The sequence below is a fragment of the Oncorhynchus masou genome, chromosome 30 (assembly GCF_036934945.1).
Source record: "Oncorhynchus masou masou isolate Uvic2021 chromosome 30, UVic_Omas_1.1, whole genome shotgun sequence".
NCBI classification, from domain to species: domain Eukaryota; kingdom Metazoa; phylum Chordata; class Actinopteri; order Salmoniformes; family Salmonidae; genus Oncorhynchus; species Oncorhynchus masou.
In genome coordinates, this window is record NC_088241.1 from 47,312,803 (window position 1) to 47,337,069 (window position 24,267).

Genomic DNA, 24,267 nt, shown 5'->3' on the forward strand with positions numbered 1-24,267 from the left:
GTTTTAAAGACATTATCATTTTGGATCAGATAGGGATACGACTTTCAACGAAGCCTCCCTGGCAGACTGCAGTGGGAAGGTGATAATGTCAACACAGGTCAAAGACACCTGTCTGCAGAGCATGATGGTGCACTTCTCCAGCCCAGTGCATGTTTTACAAAGAGATTACATGTACTTACAAATGTAAGATAGAGGTACTGTATCACGGAAATATAACATTGTTTTATCTCATGTACTATAGCTATCGTGCTGTGGAAGATTACTTTCTGATTGACTGCTCTTAGATTCTGTCTCTTTTCTCATCTCTACCCTGTCCATGATTTGTTTAGTCAGTTCATATTATAGAGATATGAGAAACACAGGTGTGTGTGTGGGTGCGTGTGTGTATGTGTGTGTGCGAGTCATCTCACTAGTCATCTCACGACCTGCCGTCTTCCATCCCATCTCTCTGTTTTATTTAGAGTTCCAATGATAATGACTCACTTTGCAATGCTCTGTGGGAAAATCCATTTTGAACATGCCTGAAGGTCATGACAACAAGCTCGTTCTTAACTCTTAATCTTACTTTTTCACCTGATTTGAAGTCTTTGCATTTCTCCACCCTCTCATGAACCTTGATTGTGAAAGGATAAGCTATTTAGCGTGCACCCTTCTATTGGAAGCTAGATGGAGGGGTGTTAGGAGTATAAATGCCCAGCGAGATGAAAGGCAGCCTGGAGAGACACTGCTGTTGTTGTCTCACCCAGTTTTGAAGGATCAAAGTGGAGCGTTGATGTGCACTTGTTAGCGAACTCCTTAAGACATACTGTTACACAAAGGAAGACTTTGTAGTGCATATAATAACTTCACAAATAAGCCACTTCTGTTTGGAGAAATCCAACGTATTATTTCTCACTGCATCAGTATTGGTCTTTGTGCGAGGTGTTGATGTTCAAGCAGTTGGCACACAGTTCAGACACTCATCTGTACCACACAAGACATGCAGGAAATGATCTCTTCACAGGCCCCAGAACCAGAACACAGGCTGGGAGTCGCACAGTTTTAAATAGAGCCATGAATATATGGAACTCTTTGCCACCCCAGGTAACCCAAGCTAAAAACCTGATTCAAAAAACACCTAACAACACAAAGGGACTGTGAAGATACAGCCATTTTGATATATTTTGTAATTTACACTCTATTATGTGTTGTATCATGAAGGTGGGTGGCCTTGCACGAGCCTTGGCTTGTGCGAGCAGGAACATGTGATACATTTTCACAACTCTTAGTACAGAACTCCAAACTGGTCACACTTTCCAACAAAACCTGTCATTGTGCATTCATTTGGATCGTAAACATCTCTCACCACACAATCGTTGATTCAAAGTATATGTTTATTGTGAAATGTAATGAGAACATTGGTTTAATCACCAAACAAAATAATTAGTCATTTTAACTACCAGTTAATCCAATAGCAAACAATGCAAGAAGAAGCAAATTATGTTTGGGGGGAAAAAGATGGCGGACTGAACACAGCAGTGTAGATCACCTCAAGATAAAAACTAAATATTCAATATCAGTAAGTTAGACTAAATATTAGCACTTCACAAACTGATGGGTCATAACTTTCTTCCTTGAATTAGTCAGTAAGGATATAAAGGAGTTGAAGCCAAGCCTCGAGATGAGTGATGAAAAAGCTGCGACATTGGAGAAAGATACAAACAAGCTACAGTAAAAGAGGCAGTCAATAAGATTGAAACCGATGTTAATGAACTTAAAAAGGAGAACTTCTTTCTGAGAGAAGCCTTACTTGACATAAAGACTAGATCCATGAGAGAAAAAGTGGTACTTACTGGTATCCAAGAGAAGGAACGAGAAGTTTCTGAGGGTGTAGTTAGGGAGTTCCTCCTTACAGCGCTTTCAGATCCCACACGAAGCTGTCGACAAAATCAAACTGGAACGTGTACACCGTTTCAGGTTAGAGAGGGCAGAGGTATGAACGCCCAATCGTTGGCAAATTGGTTTTCTTTAAAGATAAAATAATGGTTAAAAACCTGGGTAAAAGACTTGCACGAAAATAGGCTTGAATGATCAGTTCCCGAAGGAAATTGCAGAACTGCGCAAAGTTCTGTATCCAATCTTCAAGGAAAATAGATTCAAAGGGAAATGTGTACCTCTCGTAGTCGATAAACTGTATATTGACAACCAAATGTTCAGAGACACAAAGACTACCCATGGCTATTCTAAATATTACAATGTTCCCATAGAGGAGTCAAATAATGGAACACCCAATACTATCCATGGTAGGGATTGTAATAAAAAATATATATAGAAAAGCAATAAAATAAAACAATTGTTAAGGAAATAAACTACAACTGCACTATACCATTCCAGATAGGTAATGTTGGAAAATAATTTGTTTTAGACTTTCCATTTATAGTATTTTATAAATTGATAAGACAGCATTAGAAGAAAAGATAATTAACTAAATAAGGAACTGGGACACAAAAGTACTCAATCAACATGGAAGAAATAAAACACAGAGGACATAGAAGACAGAGTATGTGGGTATGTGCGCATTTATTGTGATGGAAGGCGGGGTGTTTTTTTTTTGTTGTAAAAGTGTGGAGTTAAGTGAGTGAAAAATGATAGGGGTTGCAGAGCCCATGTGTGTTTGTGAGCAGGGGTTATGAGAGAGAGCTTTCAGTTTTGTGCAGATATGGAATATAAATTTTAAAATAAAATGTTAATATATATTTATTTACTGTCCTATCATGATGGAATGGTCCCCAACCCTGTACAGTACCCTGGACACCCACCTGAGAGACCCCTACACTAAGGAGAAGTCCTTATCTGTCTTATGGGCCTACTGTAAGTAGCCTATACGCAGCCAAATGAAAAAGATGAATGTGGTCAGAGACCAACTAAAGCAGCACTGCCCCATCAAGATTCTGAGCCTGCCTGGCAGGGTTGGTCCTGTGAAGCCAAAGCCCCCTGATGGGAGAGCATAATATACAAGGAAATTCTCAAAACTGCCAATGAGAACCTTGACGACCTTGTATCTAGCCGGTGGAGATTCTGGTGGGGTGCCCCCACCTAGGCAGTGCTGGCAACACTAGCTGCAGTAACCCATGGGGAGGGGGTCACACTCTGACATTCTGAGAGGGGGCATGTTATTGTGGCCCTCGTGGCACAAAATCATCAAAGGTCTGACTGCTCAGAGATGCTTGGGAATATGGTCACAACGGGGGACCACGTGTGTTTCAGGGTACCTGACAATTTTAATAAAATCTCCCCATTTTTGCTAAATTTTACATGCCTTCTCATACAGCTGCAACTGTATATGCATTCGTAAATCAAGGCCTTTCTTGATTTGGGCTCTGGGATACTGTTGAGCATCTGAGTTTATGGCTGTTTGTGGGGGAAAGGGATTGAAACTAACTACACTATTACAAATATTTGTTGTTATTTATGGAAGTTAAGATAAGCAGTTTGTATATGGGTCCTGGTCTCTTGAGGGCCATGGGATCCAGGGGGTCAGGGGTGGTCTGCCGGTCACTGGGATGACAGCCCAACGCGGGATGGGGAGGGCAGGTAGAATAATGGGGAAAATTGGAGGTTTGAATAGTAGCAATGCAAATATCATGTTATAGCTACAGTGGGGCAAAAAAGTATTTAGTCAGCCACCAATTGTGCAAGTCCTCCCACTTAAACAGATGAGAGAAGCCTGTAATTTTCATCCTAGGTACACTTTAACTATGACAGACAAAATGAGAAAAACAATCACATTGTAGGATTTTTTATGAATTTATTTGCAAATTATGGTGGAAAATAAGTATTTGGTCACCTACAAACAAGCAAGATTTCTGGCTCTCACAGACATGTAACTTCTTCTTTAAGAGGCTCCTCTGTCCTCCACTCGTTACCTGTATTACTGCCACCTGTTTGAACTTGTTATCAGTATAAAAGACACCTGTTCACAACCTCAAACAGTCACACTCCAAACTTCACTATGGCCAAGACCAAAGAGCTGTCAAAGGACACCAGAAACAAAATTGTAGACCTGCACTAGGCTGGGAAGACTGAATCTGTAATAGGTAAGCAGCTTGGTTTGAAGAAATCAACTGTGGGAGCAATTATTAGGAAATAGAAGACATACAAGACCACTGATAATCTCCCTCGAAATACCAGCAACAGTGTGTGAAAACCTTGTGAAGATTTACAGAAAATGTTTGACCTCTGTCATTGCCAACAAAGGGTATATAACAAAGTATTGAGATACACTTTTGTTATTGACCAAATACTTATTTTCCACCATAATTTGCAAATAAATTCATTAAAAATCCTACAATGTGATTTTCTGGATTTTTTTCTCATTTTGTCTGTCACAGTTGAAGTATACCTATGATGAAAATTACAGGCCTCTCTCATCTTCTTAAGTGGGAGAACTTGCACAATTGGTGGCTGACTAAATACTTTTTTGCCCCACTGTACATGGTGGAGGCTCAATCAAGCTTGATTACTTTCTTATGTTATTCTCTCTGGCACCAAAAGTTAAAAAAAGAATGTTGGTAGGGGACAGAATGCGGTCGGACCATCACATAATTGGCATACATATTTCTCTTACAGAATTTCCAGGTGGGCAAGGATATTGGAAGTGTAATCTAAGCCTACTGGATTATAAATTGTTTTTAACTAGGACAGAAGAAATTATAACTGACTTTTTCCGACATGACATAGGTATAGCAGATCCCATTATTGTATGGCACACTTTTAAATGTGCCTTTAGAGGCCATGCAATCAGTACTCATCTATAAAACAAAAGCAATTTAGGTCAAAATAGTCCATATTACCAAAGGAAATGCACTAACAGTACAGATAGATAGCAATAAAAACTGTACCACAGAGGCTCAGAGTAATATGGGGAAAAATGCACCATTCTTTTTTAATATTCAACATAGAAATGCTACCAAAAATAATTTACTGAAACTTGTTACAAATGATGAAGTCACCCATGATATACCAAACGATATGTTGAAAGAGGAAGTAAAGTACTTTAAGCATATGTTTTTGTTTCAGTCTCCTCTATCTACAGTAACCATAGCTGATTGTATGCATTTTTTCATACAATCATAATATAAAATTAACATCGGTACAGAAAGACTCATGTGAAGGCCAAATTACACAGGAGGAAATTCTTGATGCAATTAAAGCCTTTAAGTCAGGGAAAAATCCAGGGCTGGATTGCATACCAGTGGAGGTATACCAAACTTTATTTTGATATACTCAGAGGACTGTTATTAGCATGTTTTAACCACTCCTATATAAATGGTATACTCAACATGAGTTATTACTGAAACAGGATCCAAGTGGTAAATATAAAGATCCAATCCATAAAAAAATTGGAGGCTTCTTACACTTCAGTGTTGTGATGCAAAAAGTCTAGCTAAATGCTTAGCGCATAGAATTAAAAAGTTATTGTTGGATATTATTCATCCTAATCAGGCAGGTTTTTTACATGGACATAATGCACATTAGACATAATATAAGACAAGTGTAGACAATAAAACACTGAAAGTTCTGGGAAACCAGGCCTGGTATTCAAATCTGACTTTGAAAAGGCCTTTGATAAAGTACGACAAGTTTATACATATAAATGCCTGGAATATTTCAATTTTGGGGAATCTCTTATAAAACGGGTTAAAGTTATGTATAATAACCCTCGGTGTAACATAATAAATAATGGCTACATATCAGAAAGTTTTAAACTGTCAAGAGGAGTAAAACAAGGTTGTCCACTATCGGCATATATATTTATTATTGCCATCAAAATGTTAGCTGTTAAAATCAGATCCAATAATAACATTAAGGGATTAGAAATCCATGGCTTAAAAACAAAGGTGTCATTGTGCGCTGATGATTGATGTTTTCTTTTAAAACCAGAATTAGAATCCCTCCACAGCCTCGTAGAGGATCTAGATACTTTTTCTAACCTCTCTGCATTAAAACCAAATTATGATAAGTGTACTATATTACGTATTGGATTCTCTAAAAATACAGCTTTTACATTACCGTGTAGTTTACCAATAACATAATCTGACGGGGATGTGGACATATTCGGTATACATGTCCCAAAAGAAAGAAATGATTTCACTCCAATACATTTTAATAGAAAGTTAGCAAAAATTGATAAGATTTTGCTACCATGGAAAGAAAAATACCTCTCTATTTGTAGAAAAAACACTGATTGACTCTTTAGTTTTATCACAGTTGACCTATTTGCTTATAGTTTTGCCTATACCTAGCGGCCTTAAATTAAATGAGCAAAAATATTATATTTTATTTGGAATGGCAAGTCAGACAAAATTAAAAGGGCCTATTTATATAATGAATATGAATTTGGATGGCAGAAATGATTAAATATTTAAGCATTAGACCTCTCATTAAAGCAGTCAGTCATACAAATGTTATACTTAAATCCGAACTGGTTCTCTAGCAAATTAGTGAGATTGTCATGTTCAAGAATGGCCTTTTTCAGATTACAATCGCGCACTTTCGGTTATTTGAAAATTATCTCCAAAATACCGTTATTTTTAAAGAAGCCATAGAAAGTTGGTTGCAATTTCAGTTTAATCCACTAGAAAAGACAGAATAAATAATATAACAAATATTGTGGTTAAATTCAAACATAATAAAAAAATAAAAAAAGTTTAATCTTTGTAAATTATATCATAAATAGGACTAGTAGAGTTATGTCACACTTGCACATAATTCAAATATGAAAATGTCTGCTCTACCCAAAATTGCAACCAACTAATTGCAGCATTTCCGCAAAAATGAGAGGCAAGTGGAAGGGGGGAAAAGTAAGGAACTTGTCTGTCTTAAAGACCTAAATTGCATTAAAGGAAATTGTGCTACATAAAAATATATACCAGTTTCATTTAAGGACCAAATAATTGACAGCAGTGCCATATAGATTGCAAAATAGTTGAGAATAGATTTTTGATGTACCAAGTCCATGGCACATGGTTTATGAATTGACACACAAAATGATGCCACATTCAAAACTTAGAATTTTTCAATTTAAATTGTTATACTAAATTCTTGCAACCATTTTGGTACTGTCCATGTGTAGCTTGTTTTTTGGTCACAGGTCCAGGAATGGCTGAAGAAATACAACATTTACCTGGAGCTAACGCTACAGATAGCAATACTGGGAGATTTGAAAAGTCATAGTCAATCGATCAATAATATAATAATACTTTTATCGAAAAATGTTTTCTTTAATTTACAATCTGTATAAACTATGAGAATAGAAAGGTTCAGAACTTTTGTGAAGCAACACAGCATGTTTGAAAAATATATGGCAAATAGAAATCTATTATGGATGGTGTTAAGAGATAAACGGGAGGGGTTGAATGGAGCTGAAGGGTGGGACTAATAACAACAAGATAACAAATGTAAAATATACTGTGTCTTTAAAATGTATATAGGTTCACAACTTTTGTGAAATAGCACAGTTAAAAAATATGGAAAATATAAATCAAACTGGATGGACATCAGAAATAGAGGAAGGCCAGGTCTGAAAACAAACTAAATATAACTATTGTAAAATAGGTTGTGTCCATAAAATGTATATAGTATGTATAAGCTGGAAGTAGAAGCCTAAGTGTTATTGTTTATTAGTTTACTCCAATTAGGGGTGGTAGGGTGTGCGGGAAATAATACAGGAAAATATATTATAAAACAATATGTATTTATCTATACAGTGGGGCAAAAAAGTATTTAGTCAGCCACCAATTGTGCAAGTTCTCCCACTTAAAAAGATGAGAGAGGCCTGTAATTTTCATCATAGGTACACTTCAACTATGACAGACAAAATTAGAAAAAAAAATCCAGAAAATCACATTGTAGGATTTTCAACTTGAGGCTGTAATCGCTGCCAAAGGTGCTTCAACAAAGTACTGAGAAAAATGGTCTGAATACTTATGTAAATCTTATATTAATGTTTTTATATACTTGTGATAGTACAAAAGTAGCATATGCATCAAATAGTAACAGTAATACTGTATAAAGTGCTGTACCTGAACATACTCAGCCTGCAGTTGTTTCACCTGGTCGCCGTTTCTCTCAAAAGGCACCAGGTGTCTCTTCAAAAGGCGGGCGATTGTTGGTAGGCTGATGGAAGCCACATTGGCAAAGATGTCATCGTTCTCCTCAATAGCCTGCTTTGTTTTGGACAGCCATATGTCATTCCTGGCCCTCACCATTGCACCACTGCCCACTCCTACTGGTCGGTCAGCACATGCCACGGCCATCACCATGTGGTCTTCTGTCAATTCTGAGGGTAGAACAGAGTATACTGTCAATATTATCATGATCGAATTGACAGTTGATCTTTTCAGATTGGGGTGATCTGGCAGCCTCTGCCATGGTAAGGCCTCTGTTTACCACATGGTCAACGACGATGGCCCGGACTTCATTAGACACAACAGTTCCCTGCCATCTGCCCCCCTCTCTCTGATGTCCACCTGTTTGACGGGACCCAAGCCCACCTCTTTGACGGGGCCCATGCCCACCTCTTTGAACTCTTTGACGGGGCCCATGCCCACCTCTTTGACGGGGACCATGCCCACCTCTTTGACCTCTTTGACGGGCCCATGCCCACCTCTTTGACGAGGCCCATGGCCTCCTCTTTGACCTCTTTGACAGGCCCATGCCCACCTCTTTGACCTCTTTGTCGAGGCCCATGGCCTCCTCTTTGACCTCTTTGATGGGCCCATGCCCACCTCTTTGACCTCTTTGACGAGGCCCATGGCCTCCTCTTTGACCTCTTTGACGGGGCCCATGCCCACCTCTTTGACGAGGCCCATGGCCTCCTCTTTGACCTCTTTGACGGGGCCCATGCCCACCTCTGTGACAGGCCCCTTGTCCACCAGTTCTTTGATTTCTTCCCCTCCCTTGCTGTCTATCCTTCTCTGTGTTGAAAGAAATGGCAGGTGTTCACACACCCCTTTTATGTGGTGACCAATTGTGGTTACCACTATGTGAAATCAGTTAGCAAAAATGAGGTTTCATTATGTATGGTTATCATGTATCATACATTTAATTTAGATGTTTATACTTTACAAACACACCTTTTATTTCTTTAGTTCTCAAAATCATCTGTATATAGTAGACAAGCCAGTTTAAAATCTATAGGTTTACCAAACGGTTAAGTGATTAAGAATTAAGTGCAATTGGATTAAGTGATGGTCAAATGTATTTAATGAGAAGAGAATCAGTGAAACTACTTTATATGAAAGGTATTTCTAGATGAAATGCTGATTAGGTTTAGTGAAAAAGTGTGGTTTTGTGTGTTGTACCTAGTCAATTGAAAATGTGCAAAACATGTTGAAAAACATCCTTTTTGATGATCTGTTTTGAGTTTTGTATTAAGAGTTGTGACATTTTACCACATACTTGTGGAAATAGTACCAAAGTGATAAAAAAAAGGTATATTATGTGTTTTATTTGTTGTTTTGTTTCCTATTTGGACCCCAGGAAGAGTAGCCGCTGCCTTGTGGATCCCAATAAATATTACTATACTACTAACGGTCTCCAGGGGTAGGCAATAGTGGTCTTTAGAGCCTGTGCAGGTTTATATCACAGCCAAGCTCTATATAATCATCTTTAAACAGTCAGTCTCGGAATAATTCCTAACAAGTCCTCAACTGGCAGCTTCATTAAATAGTACCCGCAAAACACCAGTCTCAACATCAACAGTGAAGAGGCGACTGGTCTTCTAGGCAGAGTTCCTCTGTCCAGTATCTTTGTTCTTTTGCCCATCTTAATCTTTTATTTTTATTGGTCAGTCTGAGATATGGCTTTTTCTTTTCAACTTATTCTAGAAGGCCAGCATCCTGGAGTCGCCTCTTCACTGTTGACGTTGAGACTGGTATTTTGCGTGTACTATTTAATGAAGCTTTCAGTTGAGTTCTTGTGAGGTATCTGTTTCTCAAACTAGACACTAAAAAAAATTGGTTTGTTATTTTACTAGGCAACTCAGTTAAGAACAAATTCTTATTTTCAATGACGGCCTTGGGGGGTTAACTGCCTTGTTCAGGGGCAGAACGACAAATTTTTACCTTGTCGGCTCAGGGATTCAATCTTGCAACCTTGCGGTTACTAGTCCAACGCTCTAACCACTAGGCTACCTGCCGCACCTAATGTACTTGTCCTCTTGCTCAGTTATGCACCGGGGCCTCCCACTCTTTCTATTCTGGTTAGAGCCAGTTTGTGCTGTTCTGTGAAGAGAGTAGTACACAGCGTTGTACGAGATCTTCAGTTTCTTGGCAATTTCTCGCATGGAAATCAGAACAAGAATAGCCTTTCAGAAGAAAGTCCTTGGTTTCGGGCCATTTTGAGCGTGTAATAGAACCCACAACTGCTGATGCTCCAGATACTCAACTTTTTATAAAGTTGGCCAGTTTTATTGCTTCTTTAATCAGGACAACAGTTTTCAGCTGTGCTAACATAATTGCAACAGTGTTTTCTAATGATCAATTAGCCTTTTAAAATGATAAACTTGGATTATCTAACACAACATGCCGTTGGAACACAGTAGTGATGGTTGCTGATAATGGGCCTCTGTACACCTATATAGTTATACCATAAAAAAACTGCTGTTTTCAGCTACAATAGTCATTTACAACATTAACAATGTCTACACTGTATTTCTGATCAACTTGATGTTATTTCTTTCTTTCAAAAACAAGGACATTTCTAAGTGATCCCAAACTTTTGAACAATAGTGTACGTGTGTGTGTGTGTATGTGCGTGCGTGCGTGCATGAGTGTGTGTGTGCGTGCGTGCTTATGCTGTGTGAGACAGTCAGTGAGCCATTGCACCTGCACCTTTGATCAAATTCCAGAGCCTGTCCTATTGCTGCAGTCTGATGCAGTGAAACCTCAGTCAGCATGAAAGTTTTCAAGGCTACACAGCCTTTACCCACCCAGAATTCCTATTCACCTCCCACCGACCACACACACACTGATGACAAGAAATGGGATCAATGACACTGAAAAGATAAAGCCTTTGACGTTTTTCCTTTTTTATTGAACTGTGCAAATTGAATTTCATTTATCTGCTTAATAAGAGTACGATTTCCGCCCCGTCTACGGTGCCAGCTAAGGAATTAGTTTCGCTAGCTACGTATTTCTGTCATCAAACCAAACGCCAAACGTAGCCATTTCCATGGACAGTCAACCCTGCTTATTTTTTTGCTGCTAAGTGGGACAATGTCAGGCTAATGTCTTCTAAAATCCTCTGCCAAATGCTCATCTAGTGAGTCACTGTTGAAACAATACATCTGATTGAAGTATAAATGTGTCTGTCAGCATCTCCTCTCATCTCAGCTCCCTCATTCCCTTTAAGAAAGAGGAAAGAAGAAGAGACTGACGTGACTGGAATATGACAGAGAAAAAACAGAATGACACTCTCAACAATAACGAAGACCTGCCTCTCTGCTCTTCCAGCTAAGTGGGTTTCAAAACTGAAAGACACATTAAGATGCCAAAACACAGAGTCTTGACAGTGATTGCAAAAGCTCCCCATTGTTGCTGCAGCAAATAGTGCGTCCTCCTGCCGGCTTTGTCTCTGGCTGTGTGTCTAGCAAGGGCTTGTTTGTGGAGATTTTCAGTGAAAGACAGAGCTATAAGGCTCTCCTCTCCTTTGGAGAGCCCTATGACACACGTACTCTGCCTATGTTGGTTTAAGAGCAATAGTCATGGGCAGTGGAGTCTCCACATGTCTTTTGGCTCTGTGACACATTTCCGTTGTGTGTGTGTGTGGGTGTGTGTGTGTGTGTGTGTGTGTGTGTGTGTGTGTGTGTGTGTGTGTGTGTGTGTGTGTGTGTGTGTGTGTGTGTGTGTGTGTGTGTGTGTGTGTGTGTTGGTAGGTTCAGCTGGGAGATGTGCTTTGAGGATATCATTTTATTAAGGGATCTGATGTTACTCCTGTGTGTTTGAGCATCACACTGCTTTATGCATCCTCACACAATTCTAGGAACAAAGCTCTGTCGTGAGGAGAATGTCGGTTTGCTTATGTTTGGCACACAGGGTTGTTGCTAGCGTGCTAGGAATTTGCATCTGTGAGAAGAGACTAGTAATTTCTACTCCAACTTTCAGACATAATGTAATATTTACAACATTTGGAATCACGCAGGGGTGTCTCAAAATATAAGAAAGGTCACTTTCATTACAGCATGTTATTTAACCATCTGTGTCTCCTTTTATTTAAATATCTCTCTCCACAAGTAAAACAGTGTTTCATTACTGATTGAGTGTGGGGAAAGCTATTCCTCACTCTTCCTCACTTGTTACCCCCCCCCTCTGTTTGAAGATACATCTTTCCCTATCTGTTTTTGTGTCTCTGTGCCTCTCTCTCGTTGTCTCTTTCTCTCAGATGAGTACTTGTATTTTTCATTAGTGCAAACTCTACGCTCTGAGGGCACATTACCCATTGTTATCGCTCAATCGCTCTCTCTCTCTCTCTCTCTCTCTATATATATATATATATATATATATATATATATATATATATATATATATATATTTATATACAGCACCGTTCAAAAGTTTGGGGTCACTTAGAAATGTCCTTGTTTTTGAAAGAAAAGCACATTTTTTTGTCCATTAAAATAACATAACATGTATCTGAAATACAGTGTAGACATTGTTAATGTTATAAATGACTTTTGTAGCTGGAAACGGCAGATTTTTTATGGAATATCTACATAGGCGTACAGATGCCCATTATCAGCAACCATTAATCCTGTGTTCCAATGGCACGTTGTGTTAGATAATCCAAGTTTATCATTTTAAAAGGCGAATTGATCATTAGAATTATGGTAGCACAGCTGAAAACTGTTGTCCTGATTAAAGAAGCAATAAAACTGGCCTTTAAACGAGTTGAGTATCTGGAGCATCAGCATTTGTGGGTTCGATTAACGGCTCAAAATGGCCAAAAACAAAGGACTTTTTCTGAAACTCGTCAGTCTATTCTTGTTCTAAGAAATGAAGGCTATTCCATGCGAGAAATTTCCAAGAAACTGAAGATCTCGTACAATGCTGTGTACTACTCCCTTCACAGAACAGCGCAAACTGGCCCTAACCAGAATAGAAAGAGGAGTGGGAGGCCCTGGTGCACAACTGAGCAAGAGGACAAGTACATTAGAGTGTCTAGTTTGAGAAACAGCCACTTCACAGGTCCTCAATTGGCAGCTTCATTAAATAGTACCCGCAAAACACCAGTCTCAACGTCAACAGTGAAGAGGCGTCTCCATTAAAACTCAGGGAAAAAATTGCTTTTCTTTCAAAAACAAGGACATTTCTAAGTGACCCCAAACTTTTGAACGGTAGTGTATATCTTTCTGCCTTTCAGTGTGCCTTCAATAATGTGTGATGAGTGTCCTTTTAGACCTCCTTTCCTGTGCAGACTTCATCAATCTATCCACACATTATGATAACTGATAAACAGAATCTAGGCCCCCTCTCTCTAGGAGTATACACGTTAAGCATCTAACAGGTGTCTCTCTCTCTCCAGGAATGTACATTTTCAGCCTCTAACAGGTATCTCTCTCTCTCTCTCTCTCTCTCCAGGAGTGTACATGTTCAGCCCCTAACAGGTATATCTCGCTCTCTCTCCAGGAGTGTACACGTTCGGGCTGTTCACTGTGGACATCTTTGTAAACGCGGGCCAGGTGGTGACGGGCAACCTGTCCCCCCACTTCCTGACGGTGTGTAAGCCCAACTTCACGGCCCTGGGCTGCCAGCACGCCCTCCGCTACATCAGCCACCAAGAGGCCTGCACCGGGAACCAGGAGGATATCCTGCGTGCACGTAAAACCTTCCCCTCCAAAGAGGCTGCTCTCAGCGTCTACGCAGCTCTCTATCTTGCGGTGAGTAGGAACCTATGTACCAAAGATACATGTTGAGAGAGTGAGTGAGTCCCTGTTACAACTCCTCACTAATTACATGTAATAACTATGGAATACATATTAGGATTATATAGTAGTAATAGTAATACAAAGCAGGCTTTCAGAACTGTATAGACATCGCTGGGACATCTAGGTGTGAAAGGGTAATTCCAAGATTCTGTGAGGGACAGGCTTTTGAACATCTTAATGATTGAAGTGGATTTAGTGAGTAGGCCCAATAGATGCCGGTCTTGGGTGGGCTGGTGTTCTTTGATGGCTATGAGTCAGACTAGATGCGAAGAACACTGCAAAATATCTCCTGGTAGTCTCTAAACCTGTATAATCTGTTCATCAATTGCCAGATTGGTCTAGGCTGTCATGTCTCAAAATGTTGTTTTTCGTTTTGGACTCTGATTTCGAGTCGCAGCCTTTCATTGGTCGAAGAGCGTCTGCTGGTAAGATGTTTGAATTGTTTGAAGATTTCACATTTGATATTTCACTTTTGTCAATCAAATTTGTTCCATCACCCACACAGTATGTAGAACAACTTTCTCTATATTGTTTTGGTCTGAAGCTTTGCTTTTTATCTGGCTGGTAGATTTACATAAAAATGGACATCTCCAAGTCTCTGAACAGTTCTGTCTTTTTTTCTGGCTGCTGATATGCGTATAGATGGATTTCTCCTAGTCTCTGAGTTCTGCTGGAGGAGTATGTACAGTCACCTCCAAAATCATTGCCACCCTTGATAAAGATGAGCAAAAAAGACGATATAAAATAAATAACACTAATACCGAGCTATATTATATGTTCAGGGTTGGGTAGTAATGGATTACATTTAACAGGGATCATGTTTTTTATGTTATTTTTTAATTTTTTATTTATTTCACCTTTATTTAACCAGGTAGGCTAGTTGAGAACAAGTTCTCATTTACAACTGTGACCTGGCCAAGATAAAGCAAAGCAGTGCGACACAAACAACAACACATAGTTACACATGGAATAAACAGGCGTACAGTCAATAACACAATAGAAAAAAATAGTCTATATACAGTGTGTTCAAATGGAGTGAGGAGGTAGGCAATAAATAGGCCATAGTAGCGAAGTAATTACAATTTAGCAGATTAACATGGAGTGGTAAATGAGCAGATGGTGATGTGCAAGTAGAGATATTGGTGTGCAAAAGAGCAGAAAGGTTAATAAAAACAATATGGGGAAGAGGTAGGTAGATTGGGTGGGCTGTTTACAGATGGACTATGTACACCTGCAGCGATCGGTTAGCTACTCTGATAGCTGATATTTAAAATTAGTGAGGGAAATATAAGCCTCCAGCTTCAGCGATTTTTGCAATTCATTCCAGTCACTGGCAGCAGAGAACTGGAAGGAAAGGCGGCCAAAGTGGGTGTTGGCTTTGGGGAAGACCAGTGAGATATACCTGCTGGAGCGCGTGCTACGGGTGGGTGTTGTTATCGTGACCAGTGAGCTGAGATAAGGTGGAGCTTTACCTAGCAAAGACTTATAGTTGACCTTGAGCCAGAGGGTCTGGCGACAAATATGTAGCGAGGGCCAGCCGGCTAGAGCATACAGGTCGCAGTGGTGGGTGGTATAAGGCACTGTGATAGACTGCATCCAGTTTGCTGAGTAGAGTATTGGAAGCTATATTGTGTTGATGACATCGCAGAAGCCGAGGATTGGTAGGATGGTCAGTTTTACTAGGGTAAGTGAGTGAGGGAGGCTTTGTTGCGAAATAGAAAGCCGATTCTCGATTTCATTTTGGATTGGTTGTATTGTAACAATCTTCTTCATCTGAGGAACAGGAAAGATCGGATCTAAACGCAGCGTGGTAAGTGTCCATGTAATTAAATATAACTGAACACGAAATACAAACTAACAAAGTGAAACAACGAAAATCGAAACAGTCCTGAAAGGTGACACAACACAAAACAGGAAACAACTACCCAGAAACACCAGGTGGGAACAGGCTACCTAAGTATAGTTCTCAATCAGAGACAACGAAAGACAGCTGCCTCTGATTGGGAACCATACCAGGCCAAACACATAGAAAAACAACATAGAATGCCCACCCCAACTCACGCCCCGACCAAACCAAAATAGAGACATAAAAAGGAACTAAGGTCAGGGCGTGACAGTGATCCGATTACTAAAATGAAGTAACTGTAATCAGCCTTGATTACATTGTCTTAAAATTAGGATTACAGTGACATTCTTAAAAACAGCTGATTACATTTGGGATGACTTTATCAACTAAAAAGAGGACAATTTGACATTGTTTACACTAGTGATATGTTTTTTAGCATCTCAATCCACCGCATCCACTGATAATGCCCTTCCGCATCTGTGGTGAACGGTGGCAGAGCTAGAGTGGTGCTTGTCAGACCACGAGACATCCCAAAAATTGGTCTTCTCACATAAATGTCTGTAGCGTCCGAAACTATTACGACGACTCAGCTCATGACCCTGGGACTGAACACCTCCCTGTGCAATTGGATCCTGGGCTTCCTGACGGGCTGCCCCCATGCGGTGAAGGCAGGCAACAACACATCCACCACACTGACCATCAACACGGGGACCCCTCAGGGGTTTGTGCTTAGCCGCCTCCTGTACTGGCCACGCACAACACTAACATCATCATCAACTTTGCTGATGACATGATGGTGGTAGGCCTGATCACCGACAACTGACAACTAGCAGAAGAGGACATAACCGCATATCTGATGACATAAGGGCCACTATTGTAGACCATGTTGTCAATCATGGCCTTACAATGGCTGAGACGGGTCGAAGGGTGCAGCCGAATATTGGGAGATCAACCGTGTCCTCAATAGTTCAAACATTTTGAAGAGAGAACAGGTATGTCCACCAATGTACAGTGCACTGTTACTGTATATAAGCAGTATACTGTATACTTCCTACAATGCTTCATATTACAGTAGTCCAGTTGTATTTCACAGCATACAGAAATATACTCTATACAGATACATACTGCACCTTACATGCACCCACCTGTATGTTTTACAGTAAAATGTGTGTTCGCATAGTTTTTGTCTATGAGAAAGTGTGCGATGCATCACTGCATTTCCCCACATAGGACTGCAAGATTACCTCAAACCGGTGGCAGAGGACGCCTTTTCACACCTCAACAGGAGGAGGCTATCTGCACCATGGTCCGAGTAAACAATGCCATGAGACTCAGGGAAATACAAAGGACCATTATAGAAGACAACGATGTCTTTGAAAACATCCATACGGTTAGCATCTCAACCATCGACAGGGTGCTGCATAGAAACCAGATGAGTGTGAAACAGCTGTACCGTGTACCATTCCAAAGGAATGAGGACAGAGTTAAGGAGCTACGGTACCAGTATGTACAGGTAAAACATATATCTATGTAACTACTGTACAGCAACATTTTATAGTGATACATAGTACAGTAAGCATAAACTGCACACATATCCATTGCTGTGGAAGGAACATGCAATATATGTACATTTCATGTCACTCTTCTTTACCAAAACAAATTCAACTGTGTGTTCTGGGATATAGCGTATAATGGAGTTGGAATCAAGTGAACCCTCTCACAACTTTGTATACGTGGATGAGGCTGGCTTCAATCTGACCAAATGCAGAAGGTGGGGTCGGAATATCATCGGTCACAGAGCTACTGTGGATTTGCCAGGCCAACGGGGAGGAAATATCGCCATGTGTGCTGCTATTTCGGAGCATGGTGTCCTAACCCATATCCCCCTTATAGGGCGATACAACACCCAGCATCTACTCAACTTTTTAGAGACTCTCTACAGGGCTCTCATCCCTGATGATGAGAGGGGTCTGCTTAGAGGGGATTTGCCAAAGTATGTGGTCATTTGTGATAATGTGAGTTTCCATTGATCAAACATCATAAGGCAATGGTTTGTGACCCACCCGAGGATGCTCATAGAATTCCTCCCACCTTATTCACCATTCCTTAACCCAATTGAGCAGTTATTTTCAGCATGGAGGTGGAAGGTGTACGATCGTCGGCCACACACACAGATGACCCTGCTGGCTGCAATGGATGCAGCATGTGAGGACATCACAGTAGACGCCTGCAGAGGATGGGATAAGGCATTCCAAAAAATTCTTTCCACGTTGCATTGGAAGGGAAAATATCCGGTGTGATGTGGATGAGAATATGTGGGCCGACAGACAGGAACGTCTGGATGTGTAGAGACAGCACAACAGTGCTGCGGGCAAAGTTGTGCCTTAGGGGTGGTTTCCTGTGTGTCTTTCTAATTTAGTTTTTTTTCCTTTGTGCCCCTTGGGTTGTCCAGTCTCTTTCAATCAATAACCCACATACAGTAATATGTAAATAGTACTGTTGAAATTGATATATGCCATAGAAGTGCAGTCTTGTGCATTTTCAATACAGTAACTGTCATCCAAACTGTAGCCTAAGTTTACATCAGGTAATACTGTCAAAGTACACAGTTACATTGACAACATGCCTAAACATTTTGACGACCTTGTTCGTGAACAATGACTCAATGACTTATCATTCTGATGACACTGGCATGATCATTGGCATGAATATTTACTTTTGAAAGATGTACTATGGATTTTTAGTGACTGACTAGCTGTAGAAACATATGTATTGTATATTGCAGTCTGTACAAATTTTTTTGAGAAATGCACTTATTATTTTGCACATGTTAGTGATGATGTGTAAAATGCACCAAAGCGACTGAGAAAAACTGTAATGGTACCAGTGCTTCACACTTAAATAACGTGCCATAGAATTCTGCGGCACCATGCAAGCTGCGCCGCAGTACACTGCTACTTTTAAAGGAGGAACCACTGTATGTTAGTATTGTGGACGAACTACAATGTTGTTAATCCATCCTCAGTGTTCTCCTATCACAGCCATTAAACTCGAAATCCCTGAGCGGTATCCTTCCTCTCCGGAAACTGACTTAGGAAGGGCACCTATATATTTGTAGTGATTGGGCGTATTGATACACCATCCAAAGTGTCATTAATAACTGTACCATGCTCAAAGGAATATTGATTGTCTGCTTCTTTTTTTGCCATCAACCAATAGGTGCCTTTCTTTGCGAACCATTTGAAAACCTCCCTGATCTTTGTGGTTGAATCTGTGCTTGGATTTCACTGCTCGACTGAGGGACCTTGCAGATAATTGTATGTGTGGGGTACAGAGATGGGGTAGTCATTTAAAAATCATGTTAAACACTTGTTGCACACAGCGTGAGTCCATGCAACCTATTATGTGACTTGTTAAGCATGTTTTTACTCCTGAACTTATTTAGGCTTTCCATAACAAAGGGGTTGAAAACGTATTGACTCAATTTTTATTAATTTCAAGTAATGCGGGGGGAGTCTAAAAAAGAAAACACCTGTCTCCGGATTACATCTTCAAACTAAGGGCAGCCATTTGCATTGCTAGTTATAGCCTAATGTTAGCTAGCTAGCTAACATTGAACCCAGCTAGTTGGTTAGCTTTCGCTACCAGCAGATTCATGCAGGGTAATAACATTATGAGTTGGGAATATGTCAGGCCTAACAACACCTGTGCCAATATATCCTCCAAACACCAGCTTCGAGGGCAATTTCACTTTAGTACAATGGGTTACCAACATATTCAAATAATGATTGTCAAAATATTATTTTGATGAAATTATTAATACTATTTCATCCTTCCACAAAATCCCGACACAAATCAAAGGAAAACCAAAGCCGGCTGGTTGTTCGTTCTATCGGTTCCGTTGCCAGAGATGCAACGCAATCATTAGGTTTTTTTGTTCTGTATCTATGGACGCGACCCAGTCGTTCGTTCTAAATGTTCTATTGACATACTGGCTGGCAACGATTTTATCCCTTGCTAGCTAGCCAACTACGGATAACTTACAGTCACAATGCAGCCAGAATAACAGCAAAGTAGCTGCATTTGTGTTTGTTTAAGCTATTTTATTTGGATACATCCATAACAATGAGCTAATGATGTGCAATTATGCTCTCTCATCAGGACACTGTTGTTCGGAGGAGCTCGCCAACAACACAGCAAACATAATCACTTAAAACTGAAGCTGCAATTCATTTCATTTTACCTGTTCGCTATTGACATTTCTTTGTATAGATCCATAAAAATGATGCCAGCTGATTCATGATTTCGACTGGCTGAAAAAAGCTGTATGCCTGTCTTTCTCATCCGTACTCCCGGCACGTTCATTACTATAGGACAGCTTGAGATCGAATTTCAATATTGAAATGTTGCAAATGTCGAAGAGACAAACAGCAAGGTTTATACAAATCTCCGCTATTGAAAAACCAAATGCTAGTCTAAAAGAAATGGGAGATAATGTCTAGATGCCTTTTTATAGTGGTGATCAAGTTCATAAATTGCCTGGCTGGGCTGATGAGGCAGTGGATTGCGCAGTGAGATGGAACAGAGTAAATATGCATTTCAACATCATAGCTTTAGCCAGTGGTAACTTGTGGAATAGACACAGGCTGGAATGCAGTTTTAACCAATCAGCATCCAGGATTAGACCCACCCATTGTATAATGTTTAGCTAGCTAGCTACAGTGCCTTGCGAAAGTATTCGGCCCCCTTGAACTTTGCGACCTTTTGCCACATTTCAGGCTTCAAACATAAAGATTTAAAACTGTATTTTTTTGTGAAGAATCAACAACAAGTGGGACACAATCATGAAGTGGAATGACATTTATTGGATATTTCAAACTTTTTTAACAATTCAAAAACTGAAAAATTGGGCGTGCAAAATTATTCAGCCCCCTTAAGTTAATACTTTGTAGCGCCACCTTTTGCTGGGATTACAGCTGTAAGTCGCTTGGGGTATGTCTCTATCAGTTTTGCACATCGAGAGACTGAAATTTTTTCCCATTCCTCCTTGCAAAACAGCTCGAACTCAGTGAGGTTGGATGGAGAGCATTTGTGAACAGCAGTTTTCAGTTCTTTCCACAGATTCTCGATTGGATTCAGGTCTGGACTTTGACTTGGCCATTCTAACACCTAGATATGTTTATTTTTGAACCATTCCATTGTAGATTTTGCTTTATGTTTTGGATCATTGTCTTGTTGGAAGACAAATCTCCGTCCCAGTCTCAGGTCTTTTGCAGACTCCATCAGGTTTTCTTCCAGAATGGTCCTGTATTTGGCTCCATCCATCTTCCCATCAATTTTAACCATCTTCCCTGTCCCTGCTGAAGAAAAGCAGGCCCAAACCATGATGCTGCCACCACCATGTTTGACAGTGGGGATGGTGTGTCAGGGTGATGAGATGTGTTGCTTTTACGCCAAACATAACATTTTGCATTGTTGCCAAAAAGTTCCATTTTGGTTTCATCTGACCAGAGCACCTTCTTCCACATGTTTGGTGTGTCTCCCAGGTGGCTTGTGGCAAACTTTAAACAACACTTTTTATGGATATCTTTAAGAAATGGCTTTCTTCTTGCCACTCTTCCATAAAGGCCAGATTTGTGCAATATACGACTGATTGTTGTCCTATGGACAGAGTCTCCCACCTCAGCTGTAGATCTCTGCAGTTCATCCAAAGTGATCATGGGCCTCTTGGCTGCATCTCTGATCAGTCTTCTCCTTGTATGAGCTGAAAGTTTAGAGGGACGGCCAGGTCTTGGTAGATTTGCAGTGGGTCAGTTAGGATCACCACTTTATTTAAAAAATGTGAAATGTCAGAATAATAGTAGAGAGAATGATTTATTTCAGCTTTTATTTCTTTCATCACATTCCCAGTGGGTCAGAAGTTTACATACACTCAATTAGTATTTGGTAGCATTGCCTTTAAATTGTTTAACTTGGGTCGAACGTTTCGGGTAGCCTTCCACAAGCTTCCCACAATAAGTTGGGTGAATTTTGGCCCATTCCTCCTGACAGAGCTGGTGTAACTGAGTCAAGTTTGTAGGTGGCCTCCTTTCTCGCACACCCTTTATCAGTTCGGCCCACAAATTTTCTATAGGATTGAGGTAAGGACTTTGTGATGGCCACTCCAATGCCTTGACTTTGTTGTCCTTAAGCCATTTTGCCACAGCTTTGGAAGTATGCTTGGGGTCATTGTCCATTTGGAAGACCAATTGCGACCAAGCTTTGACTTCCTGACTGATGTCTTGAGATGCTGCTTCAATATATCCACATAATTTTCCTCCCTCATGATGCCATGTATTTTGTGAAGTGCACCAGTTCCTCCTGCAGCAAAGCACCCCTCAACATGATGCTGCCACCCCCATGCTTCACGGTTGGGGTGGTGTTCTTCGGCTTGCAAGCCTCCCCCTTTCTCCTCCAAACATAATGATGGTCATTATGGCCAAACTGTTCTATTTTTGTTTCATCAGACCAGAGAACATTTCTCCAAAAAGTACAATCTTTGTCCCCATGTCCAGTTGCAAACCGTTTCTGGCTATTTTCTGGCGGTTTTGGAGCAGTGGCTTCTTCCTTGCTGAGAGGCGTTTCAAGTTATGTCGATATAGGACTCGTTTTACTGTGGATATAGATACTTTTGTACCTGTTTCCTCCAGCATCTTCACAAGCTCCTATGCTGTTGTTCTGGGATTGATTTCTTTTTGCGTCTCCTCCATGAGTGGTATGACGGCTGCAAGGTTTTTATACTTGCGTACTATTGTTTGTACAGAGGAACGTGATACCTTTAGGTGTTTGGAAATTGCTCCCAAGGATGAACCAGACTTGTGGAGGTCTTGGCTGATTTCTTTTGATTTTCCCATGATGCCAAGCAAAGAGGCACTGAGTTTGAAGGCAGGCCTTGAAAATGAAAAACATCCACAGGTACACCTCCAATTGACTCAAATTATGTCAGTTAGCCTATCAGAAGCTTCTAAAGCCCTGACATAATTTTCTGGAATTTTCCAAGCTGTTTAAAGGCACAGTAAACTTCATGTTGACCTCTGACCCACTGGAATTGTGATACAGTGAATTATAAGTGAAATAATCTGTCTGTAACAATTGTTGGAAAAATTACTTGTGTCATGCACAAAGTAGATGTCCTAACCGACTTGCCAAAACTATAGTTTGTTAACAAGAAATGTGTGGAGTTGTAATGTGGTCTGTGTGCTGCTGGTGTAGAAGAGTCAGGCGCAGGACAGCAGATATGAATAAATAAACATACTTTACTCAAAATATACAAATATAATACAATAAAGAGAGCCCATATTAACGGGCCGTACTACATACAAACAATACTCACAACCAGACATAGGGGAACAGAGGGTTAAATAATGAACAAGTAATTGGGGAATTGAAACCAGGTGTGTAATACAAAGACAAAACAAATGGAAAATGAAAAGTGGATCGGCGATGGTGACATCGACCGCCGAACGCCACCCAAACATGGAGAGGAACCGACTTTGGTGGACGTCGTGACAGGAGTGGTTGAATAACGTGTTTTAATGACTCCAACTATGTAAACATCTGACTACAAATGTACATCCACAGGTACGCCTCCAATTGACTCAATTATGTCACAGTCACACATTTCTCAGACAGTTTTTTTATAAGAGGCAGAGATTAGAAAAGACTGGAACAAGATAATAATATAACAATATAATATAACAATAATATAACAATGTAACAATATAATTAATATATATATTGTTAATCGGTAGTCTAGGACCCTATAATGCAACATAAGCAAAATCAATTATTATAATACATCAAACATTTGGTACAGCCCCTATCATGACCCCAAGGTGAACCCCTGACAGAAGTTAGCTTTCTGCATGCTACTGTAAAGCAGCACTATGGAGATTGGTGATTACTCCTGTTATTCCCTCATTGTCTGGAGCATTATTACAGGCTGCTGGTAATGAGCCCATAGCAGGATCAAATGCTTGGCTTGTGAACATCATCTAGAATCTGTTGTATGGGATAATCTGAATGAGACAATGTGATTGTTGTATACTGTACTGTATTATAGGCTTACCTAGTTCATTATGGCTGAGAATGGTATGTTCTCATTGAAAGGCAGTCCAAAGATATTCAATGGCAGTCCACTCTTTGATGGTATGCACAACCAAATATAATGAATGAAGTAATTTGACTTTATCTTTATGTGCAAAATGTACAGATTGTGGTTTTAAAACCTTAAGACCTATATACAGGATGGGTTTGACAGTATATCCAGTCAGTCAGTAGATTATGACAGCATGCTAACTCTGTGGGAAAGATTGATCTTTGAAAGGTTGTCAGTAAAGGACATTGTCACTCTTCTTCACTTCTTCAGAATATATTTATAGTGTCCCACTCCCATTTAACTGACAATCCTTGATTA

The 24,267-nt window shown here is 40.1% G+C and overlaps 1 protein-coding gene across 4 annotated transcripts in view; it reads left to right on the forward strand.

Annotated features, from left to right (window-relative positions):
* The window catches only part of LOC135522679 (phospholipid phosphatase-related protein type 5-like), a 107,949-nt gene that overhangs the window by 64,524 nt on the left and 19,158 nt on the right, over window positions 1-24,267 (forward strand). For all 4 annotated transcript variants that reach the window (XM_064949171.1, XM_064949174.1, XM_064949173.1 and 1 more), the window contains one exon: window positions 13,668-13,918. In XM_064949171.1, the coding sequence (XP_064805243.1) occupies window positions 13,668-13,918 (251 nt within the window). The remainder of the gene's footprint in view (window positions 1-13,667; window positions 13,919-24,267) is intronic.